General features: G+C 44.4%; 1 protein-coding gene across 1 annotated transcript in view; it reads left to right on the top strand.

Annotated features, from left to right (window-relative positions):
* Nucleotides 1–18,687, top strand: part of ZFYVE26 (zinc finger FYVE-type containing 26) — a 61,540-nt gene that overhangs the window by 9,684 nt on the left and 33,169 nt on the right. Inside the window, 12 exon segments of the mRNA XM_019641274.1 lie at nt 151–872; nt 1,116–1,202; nt 3,270–3,338; nt 8,451–8,602; nt 10,094–10,295; nt 11,279–11,542; nt 13,325–13,444; nt 13,539–13,703; nt 14,266–14,484; nt 15,088–15,190; nt 16,120–16,865; nt 18,171–18,367. Coding sequence (XP_019496819.1) covers nt 151–872; nt 1,116–1,202; nt 3,270–3,338; nt 8,451–8,602; nt 10,094–10,295; nt 11,279–11,542; nt 13,325–13,444; nt 13,539–13,703; nt 14,266–14,484; nt 15,088–15,190; nt 16,120–16,865; nt 18,171–18,367 — 3,046 coding nt within the window.

An 18,687-nucleotide genomic window follows, 5' to 3' on the forward strand; every position in this document is an offset into this window, starting at 1 on the left:
GAAGAGTAATACAATATTTAAAAAGCAGAACAAAATAACGAGTGTTCAGTGAGCTATACTTTTAATTAAGGTAGAAAAATCTTCCTGCAAATCATGAAAAGACATGGCTTGAGAATCTTTCATTATTCTGACTAACTGCAATTCCCTTAGTCATTAAAAAATGATTCATTCAAGTTGTGAGAATGTTTGAGTCTGGCAAGTAGTGTTTCTAATGTGTGCATTTTCTCTTTTTCTCTGGTCTCTTATACATGCTTCTTTAGGTGCTTCAAATCTCTTCTCAACATACCTGGCCAGGTGTCAGCAGTATCTGTGCAGTGTACCTGACTCTCTGTGCCTGGAACTTCTAGAAAACATCTTCTCATTGCTCCTCCTCACCTCTGCCGATCTTCACCCAGAGCCTCACCTGCCCGAGGACTATGCTGAGGAGGATGACGCTGAGAGAAAGGGCCCGCTGGCTTTGAGGTCCCCATCAGAGAGCCCTCAGCACATAGCACAGCCTGAGAGGAAGTCAGAACGGGGCTCCTTGGGAGTCCCCAGGAGCTTTGCTTATACAATTCCAACGTGTCTGAAGACAGAGCCAAAAGACAGTTCCCCAGGGCCCCACGGGCACAGCTTTTTGGACCTAAAGCACTTTACTACTGGTATCAGTGGATTCCTGGCTGATGAGTTTGCAATAGGGGCCTTCCTCAGGCTTCTCCAGGAGCAGCTGGATGTGCTCAGCAGTCGCACACCCCCTGAGGAGCGGAAGCTGCTGGAAGGCCAGAGCTGCACGGGAAGCAAAGATGGGCTGCAGAGCCGCCTGCACCGGTTTTCCAAAGTTCTCTCTGAGGCCCAATGGAGATACAAGGTGGTAACAAGCAACCAGGGCTCAGGTGAGAGGAGAAAGCAGAACCAGTGGGTCCAGGAAATGAAGAGGGAGAAAAATCCCAAGAGTGTGGGAGAGAGCAAGGCGTGCATGGGAGTCACACCATAACTAGGGTATATCACCATAGCAACTAGCATCAGAACCATGTCTCAGAGCCCAGCCCAAATCTTCCTCTACCTGTTACCCCAGGAGGTGGGTCAAATCAAAACTGATCACTTTCCCGTGTGACTCATTGGGTTTGCTGTTTCAGAGGAGCAACCTTCCCGAAGATACCGGCCTGTTGCCACACGGCATCCTAGTGTCCGCCGGGGTCGTCGGACACGGAAGAGCCGGGCAGGTAATCTGAAGAGCAACCCCCCCTCCCCATGCCTCGTTCCCAGGCAAGTGGTATATTGCCACTTGTCTTATATTCCTTAATGTGAAGCACATGGTACAAACAAACAAAAATGATTTAAGATTATCTTAGTCCCACTCCACCAAGGTAACCTTTGCTGATAGTTTCCTTCCAGACATTTTCCATGCAGTATAAGCCTATATGTCATTTTATATACACAGATGCATTATACTATATATACTTACATAAATTGAGAATTGCAACTTTCTTTTTTCATTTATATCCTTTATATACACAGATGTATCATACTATATGTTGGAGACTTTTTTTCACTTATTTTAGAGGCTGCTTAGTGTTCTATTGTCATATGTAACCTTTTGTGAACATTTAAATTTTTCTAGTTTTTTTACTACTGTAAACAATGCTATAGTAAACAACTTCATACATATGTCTGTGCATACTTATGTGAATATATCTATAGGATAAGACCCTAGCAGTAGAATAGCAAGTCAAAGATATGTGGATATAAAATAATTACCAAATTGCCTAAAAAAAGATGGACCAATTTACATTCCCACCAAATGCATGTGAGTGCCTATTTGCACAGTCATCAAAAATGAGTAGTATCAGGTTTTTTTAAATCTTGGCCAATACGATGAATACAGCAATGGTGTATCGTGTTTTGATATTAATTTTTACTTTGGATTGAATACCTTTTCATATATTTATGGCCATTGATATTTTTCGTGAGCTGCCTATTCATGTCTAGGGCCTATATTTTCTATTGGGTTCATCTTTCTTGTTGAATTGTAAGAAGCTCTTTATACATGAAGGAAAATATTCTGTCATCATGTGGTAACAATTTAGTCTCCATTTTGTCTTTTGACTTTGGTTATGGGTTTTTCTGAAGGAGTTTCATACAAAAACATCATACAAGAGTGTTAAATTTTTAGATGATCAAATTTTCATTATGGCTTTTGGTGCTGGTTTTTAAATAATGAACAAGGAATTCATAGGAGTTTCCTATGTGCTAAACATTACTACGCATAGGTGTCTTGAAGGAGGTGAATGAGGCATAAACCAGGACTTTGCCTTCAAAGAATTTATAATTTACCTGCATAGACAGCACACATGAAATCTTAAACTGAACTGCCGGAAAACAGAAGAAATCTCTTAGGGAGGGAGATCAGCATAGCCTACAAAAGTCAGGGAATCAGGTTTTATGGAAAAGTTGACTCTTGAACCGAGCTCAGAAGAAAGAGTAGGCTCTAGCTAACTGGCAATGAGAAAGGTAAGCTTACTGAGTAGAGTGAAACATATCATGAGAGAAACCTGGAAAACCTCCAAGCTGTTACTAAGGCCCTTACGCTGGTCAATAATTGGTTTGAGTGAAAAGGCATAGTTTGCATCCACTTGACCTATCCAGCCCTTTAAGAATGTTCAAGCCATCTTCTCTTTCCTACAGCTGCCGTGTCCTTTCCAAACAGTAAACCAAGGAGACCCCCTTCCTTGGGGCTGACACCACACTAAGGAATAGTGAGCCTGCATTCTCAAGCCCTAGCACTTCAGGAGAGCAGGCATTGAGAAGAAGCTTTTCTTCCAGGGCTTGAAATACCAAGATCTTTGGCAGACCAGGTCTTATACTTTCGTTTCCTACATTTTCAAGTATAAGGACAACTTTTTCTGTCAGAAAATTTTGTGACCCTCTTATGTACCCTACTACTTCCTGGTCATAATAGTTGTGATTTTTTTTTTCCCCAGAACATTGACAGTGCTTAGTGAGTAGATTGAGGCCACTGACCTCTAGAAGTAACTTGAAAGCTCTTAGGGCTCTGAGACACTCAGGTTGGACACACTGGTATAAGCTACTACCCAAATGATCACTGGGGCCATATTAAGCCCGCCCTTCACCTTTGGTCTTTAGGAACTCATATTTTGCTATAGAAGAAGCAGCAGATGTCACCCATTACCCTTCACTTTACCCAGATCTTGGCTTTCAAGCCAACTTCTCACTTTCTACACTGTAAGGAGTTGATGGTTGATTTTCTCTCTTCTTCCTGACACCTCTAGATGGCCGGGACAGAGGCTCCAATCTATCCCTGGAAAGTACAAGTAGTGAGCTGAGCACAAGTACTTCAGGTATGGGGGGTCCCAACCCATTGNAGAGGCAAAGGGCATAGGACAATATTGATCATGTTCCCCTTCTTACCCTGACCTTGGCAAAGCTGGACTTTCTAGAAGAAGTAATCACTAGGAAGCCTATACATAAAGGGGTTTATTGCAACATCATAGTAGCCAAGCATCCCTAATTACTGCAGTATGCTGCCCTAGAGGAATCTGGGTAGGTGAGGAATTCAGTCAGTAGAACTAAATGCAGCCATTAGAAATTTATAATAGTTTATGAAGAAGCATAATCAAATGCTCATACTATAGTGGATTTTTAAGAAATAGGAAAATTAAATATATAGAAAATGTCATTACACTCATCTTAGACATACACACACACATATACGTATATGCAGTCCTATCAAAACAGGTAAACCAGAATGTAAACAATGGTGGTTTTTCACTGGTAGGATCATGGGTGGTTTTTTGGTCATCTTTTTTGCTTTCTACATTAAATACTTTTTCTTTGAGCAGGTTGTATTTTTGCTCTGAAAAGAATTAAAGCCAGATTAAGATGTTTAGAAACTCTATAAAGGTTATGGTGCCCTGTCTTCCTCTTGAAGTTCAAAATTTTTTTAAATGAAAATTATAAATTATTAAACAAGTACAAGGAATTCCAACAGAGTTCGTGTTTTTTCCCCAAGATATCTGCTTCAGTGCTTTCATAAAAATATCAAATGTTTTTCAAAATATTTTTTGTTGCCTTTGTTCTCGTTACTCAACCGAAACACATTTTAAGCCTGCCTCTTGGATAAAGTGGCACTAGGGAAATGAAACATTTACTTAAAGTTTTAATTTTTTTAAAAAGGAAAAATAAGATCCTAAGAAATGTAAGGAAAAGACTTGTTAAGTTGCCATGAGGCCTGTGATGAACAGACATGTAGAAGGGAGGTTGGTGGGGAAAAGGAAATGGAGGGGACTGAAAGTCGATGTTGAGTAAAGGGCCAGGAAGGGATGCAGACCAAGCTAACAGAAAGGAACGAGGTTAAGAACGCATAGGGGACCTGGAAACGCAGCATCTCTGGTTCAGCCATACTTGCAGCCCATACCTGAAAGAGCCAACTCTGAAGTTTTGCCTGTTTCTCTCTATAACGCAGATTCAGCTGATGCCTTGGTCCCTGAGCACCTGAGCCAGTGTCAGAACCTGACGCTCTACCAGAGCTTCTGTGCCATGAAGTATGCCATCTATGCCCTCTGTGTGAACTCACACCAGCACACCCAGTGCCAGGAATGCAAAGGCAGTCCATCTGAGGACCTGGCCTCGGCTGTGGAACCAGGGAATGATTCCGTCTCCACCTCAGGTACAGCGCCCACCCTCTTTCTCTGACATAAGCTGGTCATGACCCGTTCCAGAGAGTTCACTGTGTGGGAACCCTTTTCCACCAGGACTGGGGTTTTAGACTGCCCAGGAATCATTTCATCCATTTATCAGCCTCTGTGAATCAATGGGACATGGAGAAAGCAAATGATTTGCCAAGTTCGAATGGAGTCTGATCACTTAGTGCAGTGTTTTCCAAATCCTTATTTAAAACTATAATCCACAGGGTCTGCCGAATGGCTCAGGTGGTTAAGAGCTCGCTCAAGAGTGTGAGCTCTGAGCGACAGGGTTGCCAGTTCGATTCCTGGCCGAAGCTGAGCTGCTGCTGAGCTGCCAACAGGTGGCAGGACGGCTCAGCTAAAAATAAAATAAAATAAAATAAAGCTATAATCCACAGTAAAATAGCATTTTCACATCACACTCCAGTTTGTACCTAGGTATATAATTTGTGTGTTTATATATGTATGTGTATATGTGTATGTAAGTGATATACAAACTGAAATAAGTTTTAAGAAACAATACTTACCCTTCTAAACAGAGCATACTCTTGATTATTTTTCTGTTGTATTTTGTTTTTTTAAATGTAGCCTCTAAGTCAATGTCATGGGTCACAGCCTACAGTGTAAAAGNTTTTTCATTCCTCATGTTCCTCCCTTTCATTTATCCGGCACAAAGCTGTCTAATTATGGGTGAGTCATTTGGTTTTGTCCATCCCATAGACCCAGGGGGGAAGAATGCTTTGAGAACCACTACCATTCATGATTAGAGCTGCAGTCATTTTATATCAGTCCTTTGGCAGGAACTAAAATGTCAGATACGTGTAAGCTTTCTGGAGGGTGTGAGGAAGAAAACACAGTGGCAGCAATATGTTGCCCATCCGACAGGGAGATTTAATAACTCTAACCTTCTTCCAGATTGCCCTGAGCTTCAGCTTAATTCAGCAGATATGTACCAACCTATTCCTGCGTGCCATGTACTGTGCTAGGAGCCGGGGTTACAACAGAAGGCTGTCCCTGCCTTCAAAGAGCTTATCGTTTAGTGTTTTTGAGAACATCTTTTACTCGGCTGGCCACTTCTGTCATTGTCAGACATCTCTCTGCTATACTGAAAAGCTTCTCACCCTAACGAACAGCAAGTCCACACAACTGCCTATTGCAGCCTTCTTTGACTTAACAGGTGACAGCACTAACACTGTTGAAAGAGGAAGACTTCCCGAGGCTTGGCCACCTACTAGATAGAGAATTCAGGCCTCTCAGTCGACTGCTTGTGCTCCTGGGCTGGACACACTGCCAGAGCCTCGGGTCAGCCAAGAGACTGCTCGAGACACTCCACAGGACCCAGGTAACTCTCACTCTGCAGCCGGGGCTGCTCCAGAAGCCGGTGCCATGGGGATTTGGGCTGGGGCAGAATGCAGGGCCCTGAAGTCGGTCACAATCTCTGACCCCAGGTGCCTGAGGCTGCATCTCTTTCTTTATCAACACAGGACCAAGGCTGTGACAAGCTCCTCAGGGATGCCTGTGATGGGCTGTGGGCTCACCTGGAGGTCCTGGAGTGGTGTGTACAGCAGAGCAGGTACTGCCCTGCGCAGCCAGCCCCCTTCCACCGCTGCGCACATTTATCGCTGTGCTCTGTCTGTGTGACTGTTTCAAGACACCTTCCACATGAAGGTTTTGAGTTGATGGTGTTGACCACAACTAATAATCATTCCAACTATGGAAAGAACCACGAGTAAAAATTATCTTCACCATAGCCATAAGGTTATAACTAGAGGATCATTTTAGGATGACAATGGTCAAAAGAACAGTAGCTCACATTTCCAGAGCACTTACGATATGCCAGGCATAGCTCCAAGCCCTTTACATGGATGATTTCACTTAAGCCTCCCAATAATCCTGTGAGGTAAATACCAGTATTATCTTCATTTTAAAGATGGGGCAACTGAAGCCCAGAGCTGTTAAGTCACATGCCCAAAGTGACATGCGAGTCAGTGCAGTCCACATTTGTAGCCATGTGTTACCCTGGATCACACTTCTTCAACAACTGCCTACTGAACTGTGTGTGAGCCATGTCTCCCTGCTAACTTAGCCTTAGGTGTTCCCTAGGTCTGGGTTCCTGTTTTGTTTTTCACCCACTTCACCAGCACTTCCTGAACTAGAGTAGGCAGTGTGGGAAGTGGCGAAANCTGTAAATCCCCCTCCTGCAAATACAACCCCACAGGCGCTTCCTGCCTTGAGCTAGGGTACCTTTCAATAAAACCCAGCTTCTGGAATCTCTAACCAGTAGCATGATTTACAGGTGTCTCTAATTTAAATCAGTGTCTGTCAAGATTATTCCCAGACTACAATTTTAGTTCTAAGAACCAGGTAAAGGGAAGTTACTGTGAAACAGGCAGGTACAGGAAGAGTCAGAGGCTTTCTCTTCCTTTATACGTTAGTCTTCTCTGGTGGCATGCCTCACTAACAAACGTTGGGATCCCTTTTTCCTTTTCATGCTTGAAATATTTAGAAAATTCTTCCTAACCATTTCATCTTTAGTAAAGATTACTTTTTAAAATATATACTTATGCCACAGGATTGTTTAATTTAGAGATTAAATGAGATTTTTAAAAATATGTGAAGACATAGTACACAGTATCTGGCACATAATAAGTGTTTGATAAACATTAGATCCTTCCCCTTTGCTTTTGTTTTCAAACTTATAATGAATACCAAAATTAGGGATTTGGACCAAAAAAGGATCACGTGGGCCACACCCTCCTAGTCTGCGTCATGACTGGGTGTTTTGGACACTGCAAGAGATTCTTGGAGAAAGACTTCAAGTGACAGAAAAAGTCACGTGAAATGAGCAAACCTTGAAGCTAGAGTGTGGAATTTAAGCATTAGTATTTAAGAGCGATATGCATCCAAGCTTAGCTGTTTTTGTTTATAAAGAAAAGTATCTCAAAATATATCTAAGAATTTAATGGTTAAAAGTACTTTATCTTAGAGAAACGGCAGAAATAAGAGTAACTGAAGAAAAATATTTACTTGCAATTTCTTAACTAAAACGTATGCCTAATGGCTATCCTTCCTTCATATGATTCTTCTAGAAGTTACTCCCAACTGTTCTCAGGAGAAAGCTTGAGTTTCTTTTATTGTCAGAAGACCTCCAAGGTGACATTCCAGAGGACGTCCTCAAGGTGAGAGGGAGCTCTGGAGCTGTCTGCTCAGGGTCATGNCAGTTATAAGATAGATAAGCTCTGGGGATGTAATATACAGCATGGTAACTATAGTTAACAATACTCTTATTATATATATATATATTTTTTTAAAGTTGCTGACAGAGCATAAAAGTTCTCATCACAAGAAAAAAATTTGCAACTATGTGTGACAATGAATGTTAACTAAACTTTGGTGATCGTTTCACAACATATATATATATATTCTATACCAAAAATTAATACAATTTCCATGTCAATTATATATCAATTAAAAACAAGAAGAAGGTTGGTTCTGCAGATGGCCAAATGGATTTCAGCGGGGAAAGGGCTGTTTCACTATCAATTGAGTTACATGTCAGCAGAGAGAAGGAGAGCTAAATACCTAAGAGTGGTACTTAAGTCTCATATTCAAAGATGATAGCATAGGTTTGCCCTTCGCTTGAGGGGAAATTAAGACCTTTTGGAGAAGGAACTTGAAGATATGAGAGTTTGGTGGGAGGTGACAGCAGCATCGTTTTTCCTCAACTTCTGTTGCTTCCTTGGCCTGCGCACTCTTGTGCCCCAACAGAGGGAAGTCTGAACACCACGTCTGGGAGGCATGAGCTGCATGGCCGGTTGCAGCCCCAAACTCAAAGTTCGCTCATCCCTATGATGTGCTCCCCACCTGAGTCGCTGCTGGCATCCTGCATCCTCCGGGGGAACCTTGCAGAAGCCCATCAGGTGAGGGGAGCACTTGTGCAGCAGGTATTAGCAGCCTAGGCCTCGTCTTGTCACAGTAAAGAGTGCTAAGCCACTATACAGGAAGTATAGGGACTGCCTACCTAGAATGTTCATGTTGTTTAGGGAAAGGCGCAAGGAATAGAAACCAGCAAGTCTCTTACCCTCCCTGGGCTTCAATATCCTCATTTGAAAATTGGAGTTAAATGTAATGCCCGCTCGTCCTACCTCATGAGACTGTTAAGAGGATTTTGTACAAGCTGTGAGAAATACAAGAATCCTCTACTGTTGCTCAAATTTAACAGCATAAAAACCTACTATTCTAATTTTTGAAACTGTTGGTGTATTGATCATACTGTGCTCATCTCATAATATGTAGGTCAGAATGTTACTTTCATGGGCTTTCAGTTGTTAAAGAATAAATCAAAGTGATAGGAAAATCTGCTTAACTTCCTCTGGTCATTTCAGATCCCATACTTTAATGATAATGATAATTCTGACCGTCTGGTGGGGATAGGACCCTCACCAGCCTTTGTTACACCCAAATCTGGAGGAAGTCAGCTGTGAGACCCACAAATGCTTTACCCCTAGGTGTCCTCACTTCCTCTCCCTTTCCTGGGGCCTTTATCTTTTTTAAAAAATAGAAGCTTTATTTTTTTTTAGCCTGGCTATAGAATAAGCTGTGCATATTATAAGAAAATACTAAAAATGTTAACAAGAAAATAAAATCACTTGTAATTCTATTTTCCAGAACAACCACTATTAAAGGTAAAGTATATTTTTCTAAGATATATATGGCTTTTATATAGCTGAGATTATTTTGAATCCAAAACTTTGTGTACTGCCTTTTTAACATTTGCCTTGTCACTGATTTAATGACCTTACAATAGTGTGATCAAGTAGCTGCATTTGACCATTCCCATTACTCAACATTTAGGTTATTTTCAACCTTGTAATAGTTGTAATAAATACTGCCATGATTATCACCTTTAGGCATTAGGCCTTTTGAATTATTTCCTTAAGAAAGTTCCTCATGGAAGTTACTGAGTCAAAGAATAAAAATGTTCTTAAGGTTTTATGGATTGCCAGGTTGCTTTCCAAAAGAGGTTGCGACAGTTCATTTTTCCACCACCACCTGAGGGTTTATTTTTACACTTTGTCATTGTGATAGATGCAGAATGGTATTAATGTTACTTAAACTCCCTGGATCACTGGAAGGGAAAACATTTTCACCTGTATATTAGTCATATGTATTTTCTCTTTAAAATTGTCCATATCTTCTGCCTATTTTCTGCTGGGGCTTTGGTGGCTTTCTTGCTGACTTGTATGAGTTAGATCTGTATTTGATCTACTCTTCTAATATGCAGTGCTCTTCCCACCTTACCAAGCAGATTCTTAGGGCCATAGTCTAATGATAGACAAGATCTCATATCTCTAGACATTCCCAACTCCACAGACCCACCACAACACACACAACCCCCTCTCCCGTGCCAGGTGGTGTTCATGTTCAACCTGAAGTCCTCGCCCAGCTCAGGGGAACTGATGTTCATGGAGCGCTACCAGGACGTGATCCAGGAGCTGGCCCGCGTAGAGCACAAGATTGAAAGCCAGAACTCAGACGGGGGCAGCAGCACCATTCGAAGAACAGGCAGTGGCCGCTCGACTCTACAGGCCATTGGCAGTGCCGCGGCAGCAGGTCAGGCTTCCTTGTTGCCGCCGTAAGTGGTGATGTCGCTGGGGGAGGAGGGTAGCAAGGGAGAAGCCGCCCAAATGACAGGCTCATCATGAAGGTGGGCAGAAATCCAGAGCAGGACACTTGCCTTGAAGAATAACAGTCCTGACATATTGAGAGACGGTTTCTAGCTGTGCCCGACTTCCCCGTCCAAGATGGTCACATACCTGTCGCTCAAGCTACTCCATTAAGCTTGTCCTATGTGACTTAAACTGAAGAGTATGAATCCTATTTCCACCATGTGTTTTGATGGCCACTATCTTAGGCTTTGGAAAATGGTTAGGAGGTTATTTCCTCCCCATATAATTATTCAGGAATAAAGTGTATTAATTTGCTTTTCTGGAAAGTGAAGAAGTCATGTATATGGCCTGCAAGTCACAGGTCTCAATTCCCAATCTTGGCTGTACCACAGAAAAGCTCATCCTTTCATTATTTCTTGAAAGTGAAATCTTGTCCCACATTTTCACATTATCTTCCTGGTCTGGGCTTTATGTATCAAGTACCACCACACGTTACTGCTATATTCTCCCAGAGATTTTCAATAGCTATTCAAAACAAATATATGCACATCCTTTTAAAATATATATATATATAAATGAGCTCTTACAACAAGCACTCTTTTCTATCTTGCTTTTTTGGTAGTATATTTTAGAGATCTTTCCTGATTAGCACACACAGAGCCACCTCATTCTTTCTCAGCCTACTTTTAGATCCCATTTGGAAGAAGCCCTCCTTCACCTCATCCATTTTGAATTTCTCTTGGTCTCCCTCTATATGCCATTGTGTTGATGCCATAAAAATGGGCTGTAATGATGGTGCTGATATACATAGAAGACATCCTGTGCAGAAAGACCTCGAACATTTTTTAAATAACTGCTTTTCAAAGTAAAAGTGGTAGTTAGAATCATTTTAACCTCTTGCTTTTTGCTCCACTGCTGGGTGTCCAGGGATGGTATTTTACTCCATCTCTGACGTGACCGACAAGCTGCTCAGCACCTCTGGAGACCCCATCCCCACACTCCAGGAGGACTTCTGGATAAGCAGTACACTGGTAGAGCCCACGGATCCTCTGAGAGAGATTCTAGAAGAACTCAGTCCCCCTGCCATGGCTGCGTTTGACCTAGCTTGCTCTCAGTGCCAGCTCTGGAAAACTTGCAAGCAGCTCTTGGAAACGGCTGAGCGACGTCTGAACAGTAGCCTTGAGAGCCGGGGTGAGTGTGCTTCTTCAGCTTGATTTCTTCGCAGATGGGTTTCTGAGCTACTTGATAAGTTGTGCAAGAAGAAAGTACGTATTGGGGAAGGAAGGACAGGGAGAAAGGATTATTAATGTCCTCGTGTCCAATATGATGGCATAGATATAGTCCGTTGAGAGTCTCATTCTTCATAGACATCACAATCTGCGGTCATCTGGGGACATTCTTTTCTGATTTATGGATAAATTCAAGGAACAAATATATGTTCAAAAATGGTCTAAATGGAATTTGTGTCTTTGGACTGTGTTCCCACTCCTAAGTGAACCCTAACCTAGAGCCTGGGACAGCCTTGAAATCGTAAACCAGATATAAGGGAAAACTTAGTGGATCACAGTTGGAGAGAGGTCTGTACCTTGAGGTTGATGATATCTCAGAATTTGTATATGGACTTCTTAGAGGAAGGAAGGGAGAAGAATGAGAAGACAGAATCAGGCAAAGTTCCACTCCCCACCCATCCTTGATACACTCACACCAAACATCGGAAGGAGTGACCAGTGAAGGAGAAGGGAACATGTCCTCGCTCAGTAACATGGAGGGAGGAATGGGGACTAGGTTACGATATGAACAGCCACCCCTAGGTTCAGTGACTCACGAGAAAACTCGCAGGACTCAGCATGTAGCTGTACTCGTGACTAAGATGTATTTCAGCAAAAGAGTATACAGCAAAATCAGCAGAGGGAAAGGCCCATGGGACAGGCTGGAGGAAACTAGGCAAAAGCTTCCAAGAGACCTCTCCCTGTGGAGTCACACAGGGCGGGTTTCATTCCTCCAGCAGTGAGCTCTGACAAGTATGAAGTGTTGTCTACGGGGAAGTTCATTAGAGACCCAGTGCCCAATGCCCACTGTGTACCAATATTTCCAGACTCTCAGAAGGAAAGCAGGTATTCAGCATAAACCACATCATACAAAGAGTGTAGGCACAGAGAGCCACTCTTCCCATGTAGGGAAAGTTTTATGTTAGCGTTCAAAACTGTTTAACAGCCAGGTTCACAGATACCCATCAAGGGCCGACCTTGCACGCAGGTCTTTCTAAGGATAGCAATCTCAGTTCTGCTGTGTTACCTCTTGTCTGCACACCTCTCCAAGCCAACCTGAGCTGTTGGATAAAATGTCATTTAATGTTCCTATAGTCCTTCTAAGACAGTATACTGGGACATACGCAATGCTGTTTTTATCCAACAACTCCCCTCCCCCTAGTCTAGTACTTATATTCTAAAATGAAACGTGATACTCAAGCTGTTAGTAGCTGAAACAGTTTCAGGTCAATCAATTAGGAATTAATTTAGTACCTACTGTGTTTCCAGATTTTCCCAAGTATATGGGGGTAGAAGAGAGGTATAATGAATTACCTCTCTGTCATAAAGTTGTTTATAGTCTAACCAGGGTGTCAGGTCCCACTTAAAGCAGTTAGAGAAGACAGACATGATACCAGCTCAAGTCCTCAGCTGAGAGGGCAGTACCAAGACAAATCTACAAGCAATGCCCACTGATTGGCTTGGGACAGCAATTCCACAGGAGTGCCTGCTGCTACTGACAGCTGAGGCATCTTGGCAGAGGTAGCCCTGGAACCTCAGGTACAGAAAAGCCAGGGATGTTGGTTGTCACCCAAAATCGCACAGCATATATTTCCTCCTTAACATTGGAGAAGATAAAATTGTACAAGTATATACAGAACTGAGTACCAATCTCCAAAAGTACCTTATTTTTTTTTGCATTCCCTCTTCCTTCGTCTGTTCACAGGTCGACGGCTGGACCATGTGCTCCTCAATGCTGACGGCATTCGAGGTTTCCCAGTTGTTCTTCAGCAAATCAGTAAGATTCTCAATTATTCACTTATGTCAGCTGGACAGACTAAATCAGGTGAGTTGCTTTTCTTCCCTTTTTTTTTCTTCTGGACTCAGAACATTAGGTCAGCATCAGACTTCACTTTTTCTTTCTCATGCGCTTTCCATAGAGAGCGGAGAAGTAAAAGGAGGCGGTCCTCCGCGGTGCAGCATTGCTGAGCTGCTTCAGATGTGCTGGCCTAGCCTGACTGAGGACTGTGCTGCCAGCCACGCCACCCTGTCCCAGCAGCTGGATCAGGCCCTTCAGTCACTGAGAGAGGCGCTAGAGCAGCCAGGTACAGGCCCGAGTGTGTGGGAGCCGATGAGGGCTTACCTGGGGAGAGGACACAGCTGAGGATGAAGGAACGCTTTGGAGCCCAGGCCTAGGAACTCAGCAGTGGACCTGCCAGCCCACTGCTTAGCCAGCTCATGTCTCCTAGCTAACTCCGCTTGTTCTCCTGCCTCTCGAATAAAGGGATGCTTAACGCTCTATTAGCTGATATATTTTTTTAATTCCTAATGAGAACTATACCCCAAAGGTACTCAGTAAATATTGATCAACCCTTCCCCAAAAGATTGCTGTGCTCTTCAAAGAGCCATGCCAAACCCAGAGGCACTGGGGTAAAAAGCAAACTATCCACCTCGATTTCTCCAGACTCAAAGCTCTTCCAGGCTGAGCATCACTTGTACAGGTGACCAACTTAGGATTTTATAGCTGCCTTATAAGTGTAACACCCACGCTATAGGATGCCCCGTGCAGTGTACAGAGGCCCAGCTCCTGTAATTGTGTTGGAAACTGAGCCACCGCCAGATGCACAGACTAAAGCCCATATCCCTCCTCCTTCCATTACTCCTCAGAGCCCAGGAGCACTCCGCTGTCCTCGCTGGTGGAGCAGGCAGCCCAGAAAACTCCGAAGGCAGAGGCCCACCCTGTGCACATCCAGACTCAGCTGCTCCAGAAGAACCTGGGCAGACAGACACCAGCGAGCAGCAGACAGACGGACTACATGGGCACCTTCTTCCGTTACTGCAGCACCCTGGCTGCAGTTTTTCTGCAGAGTTTGCGCTCTGAGCCTGGTAAGTGGCAGGAGAGAGGAAACAGTCACACCTGGCCTGCAAGTGCTTAGGGCAGGGAAGAGGAAAGGTACTCCCTTAAGAGGTTCCGGGCACAGCAGTAGCCAAGGACACTAGGTTTGTATGGTCCCCTTATTCATCTGTGGCTTATTCATCTTTGTCTCCCTAATACCTAGTGCAGTTGTACAGCACATGGGATACCCAGTAAGTTTTAATGGTATTAATAACTCAAAAATACCTCTCTCAGACCTTCAGTCCATTGTGGATGTGAGGTCCCAGCAGAAGAAACAAGCTTCTGATATGAGTGCCAGATCCTTACTCAACTGAGTCCACAGAGCAAGTACTGTGTGCACTTTAGTCACATTGAATGAGCAGAATAAATTGTTTGTGGCTACTGAAGTTTGTGGTTGGAAGTCTTTAGAGCAGGGGTAAGGCGTAGATAAACTCGTGTTCAGGGTCATGTTGAGAATACCCTTTACCTAGAAAATATCCACAGACAGGCTCGCAATATAGTCTCTGTTTTGACACTACTTTTTTTATTGGTTCTGGAAAACAGGGCTTCACAATCAGTGGTACAAACAAAGGTCCCTTTCTTTACCTTTACAGATCACGTGGAAGTCAAGGTAGGAAATCCCTTCGTCCTCTTGCAACAGAGCTCTTCCCAACTGGTGTCACACCTCCTGCTTGAGCGACAAGTTCCCCCTGACAGGTAGGAGTTACCCCATGGGAGCCAAGCACAGGCCTTCCTGATTGGTTCATCACGTGGGGTTGGGGTGGGATTTCTTTCCAACTTTGCCTTTGATCAGCATGTACCGTTATACAACTACATTCAAATTCAGTGTGCCTCTCCTTTCTCTCTCTCTTGCCACCTCTAACATCTACATTGCAAGTATAAAAGTAAGGGGTGAGTCTTCACTTGTAAATATGTAAAAGTCGAAAATTTGATAACACATTAGTTGGCTAGGAAGACAAGGATTCTCATAGATTGCTGGTGGGATATAAATAGGTATGGCCACTGTGGAAAGACAGTTTGTTCTTATCTACTAAAATTATAAATTCTTACACCCTTTGACCTAGCAATCCATGTTGGGGCATTTATCTGGCGGCTTTATTATACATATGGGAAAGGATGTATGTACGAAGTCATTTTATTACAGCCTTATATGTAATAGCAACAGATCAGAAAAATCCATTGTCTGCTAACAGGAAACTAGGTGAATTATGGTTCATCCCCATACTGGAATACTACGTAGCTGTGAAAAGGAATGAGGGGCCTTTCTGTAGAAGGATATGGACAGGTCTCCTAGACACGTTATGAAGTAAAAAAGCAAAGGGCAGAGCAGTATGTCTAATAGGCTACCTTTTGTGTTTAGAAGAAGGGGGGGTTGGTTAAGAGCTCGCTCAAGAGTTTGAGCTCTGAGCAACAGCAGTTCGATTCCCGGCCTGAGCTGAGTTGCCGCTGAGCTGCCAACAGGTGGCAGGATGGCTCAGCTAATTAACTAATTAATGAAGGGGAGGGGGAGGACAATTAAAGAGCCTACATTTACATTTGCTTGTGTAAACATAAATAAATTCTGAGATTAGGTGATAGTGCCTGGGCACTCAGGCTCTGCACACCCTCTGCCTCTCTCCCTCCAGGCTAGCAGCCCTCCTGGCCCGAGAGGGTCTCAGCCTGAGCGTGCCACAGGTCATCGTCAACTGCTGCTGTGAGCCCCTTGCCCTTTGCTCTTCCCTGCAAAGCCAGCAGACATCATCCCTTCTGACCCACCTGGGCACCGTGGCCCAGCTGCACACCTCCCACTGCCTAGAGGACCTCCCACTTTCAATGCCAAGCTCCCCAAAGTCAACTGAGAACCTCATGTCAGAGAGAAAGCCCCTCTTCTCCCCAAGGGATTCATCACTCCCAGCCCTCACCTCCTCTGCCTTGGCCTTCCTTAAGTCCCGCTCAAAGCTTCTGGCTACGGTGGTCTGTCTAGGGTCTTCCCAGGGATCAAAGGTCACCAAGCCCAGCTTGTCCTGGAAGGAGCTTCGTGGCCGCAGGGAGGTGCCTCTGACTGCAGAGCAGGTAGCCTCGGAGTGTGAGCGCCTCCTGGAACACTACCCTATGCTTGCGGCCTCCCTCCTGGCTGCCTGGGAGCCCCTACGAGCGGCTTCCAAGCAGGGGCAGAGTCTGGCAGCAAGTCTCTGTGGCCAGGCAACTCTCTCCACTGTCCTCCTGGGCCTGCATTCTCCCACTGCCCTGGATGTGCTCACCGAGGCCTTCAAGGAAGCACTGGTGGCCAGAGATTGGCCCCGGGCCCTTCAGCTCACTGAAGTGTACGGGCGCGACGTGGACGACTTGAGCAGCGTACAGGATACGGTCCTGAGCTGTGCGGCGGCATGTGGTGAGCAGAAAGCTGTGCCTCCCCCCTTCACTAGTGCTAATACTTAGCATCCACTGAGTGTATCGCCACATGTGATCCTCACAGCAACAGAGAAAGGTGCCACCACAATCTCAGACAGGTTTAGGTGGAAACCGAGGCTTTAAGGGTAGGAAACTGGAACAGAGCTTAGAACCCACTTCTAACTCTAACACACATACTCATAACCAGTATTCTCAACCCTGCATGTTAAATTGTTGGAAAATTCTATAAACTACAAATATCTGAGCTCCACCCCCAGAAGCCCAGGATGGGGGCCAGGCAAATGTTTATTTTAAAGCAAGGGTCAGCAAATTTCTTCTGTTAAGGGCTTGGAAGGCCATACAGCCTCAGTTGCAACTATTCAACTCTGCCATTATAACATGCAACTGGCCATGGACGACAATACATAAACAAATGAGTGTGGCTACATTTCAATAAAACTTTATAAAAACAGACTGTGGACCTGTTTGACAAGCCCTACTTTAAAAGCTCCCCGGGGAGATTTGGATACGTAACTGGAATTGAGAGCCAATGACCTACAGCCCTCCACTAGGGGGAGCAGGAGTCAGGTGTGCTGTAGGGTGTGCTTCTGGGTAGGGGGCTTGGCTGTCCTGTGGAAAGGAGAAAACGCGTCCTGAAGAAGGTGATCCCCGGACTGGCTATACTGTCTTACCTTCTCTCAGTCTGTGTTTCAGCTCTGAGATGGGTGTGGGAGAGAGTGACCTACTAAGCAATAATGGCAGAGGATGCCGAGGGAGTGAAATGACTTTACCTGAAATGACTTTAAAGTAGTTACGTATGGCACAGAGTGGAAACTGCAGGGAAAACTCAAAGTTCCACTGACAAGCTGAGCCTGAAACAGTGCCACATGTGCAGCATGCCAGAACAGCAGAGCGTCATCTGTGCTGTCCTTCCTCCCTCCTTCCCTCCCTCCCTTCCTTCCTCCCTGCCTTCCTTCCTTCCTTCCTTCCTTCCTTCCTCCCTCCCTGCCTTCCTTCCTTCTCCTCCCGTTCTTCTTATTTCTTCCTTTCCTCTCTCCTCCTCTCCCTCTCTCTCTTCAGATATGCTCATTAAGTTTTCATAAAGAGAAACATAAGGGTATAGCATTTCTCCTTGTCGTATAATGATCCCAAGTATAAAAACTAACTAAGGTCAGATGGATCTTAAGGATCCTCCAACCTTCTGTTTTATGACATTGAACAAAGCCTTTCTCTTAAGAAGTAACCTGGACTTTTGAGCTCTTCCAGTGCCAGACTTGCTGCCTCTGGGCATCTTTTTGTCTTACAGACAAAGAAGGTTGGCAGTACCTGTTTCCTGTGAAGGATGCATCTCTGAGAAGTCGGCTAACTCTGCAGTTTGTGGACAGGTGGCCCCTGGAGTCGTGCCTGGAGATCCTGGCCTACTGCCTTTCAGATGCAACTGTCCAAGATGGACTAAAGTGTGAGCTACAGAGAAAGCTGGCAGAGCTGCGCGTGTATCAGAAGGTATGGGCCCTGGCATCAAGACAGAGGAAGTGGGCTTCTCACCCTGTTCCCAACTCTAGTCCATGCTCATGTGGTGGTAGATTTTGAGAAACAGAACATCTAGGGGCGGTCAGTTACCTCAGGTGGTTAGAGCACTGTGCTCATAACACCAAGGTTGCTGGTTCAAGTCCCACATGGGCCACTGAGATGCGCCCTCCACAACTAGATTGAAACAGCTACTTGACTTGGAGCTGATGGGTCCTGGAAAGACACACTGTCCCCCAATTAAAAAAAATAAAAGGAAAAAAAGAAAGAAACAGAACATCTAGGCCTGGCTTTTG

Source organism: Hipposideros armiger, unplaced genomic scaffold (assembly GCF_001890085.2).
Source record: "Hipposideros armiger isolate ML-2016 unplaced genomic scaffold, ASM189008v1 scaffold_59, whole genome shotgun sequence".
Classification (NCBI taxonomy): Eukaryota; Metazoa; Chordata; class Mammalia; order Chiroptera; family Hipposideridae; genus Hipposideros; species Hipposideros armiger.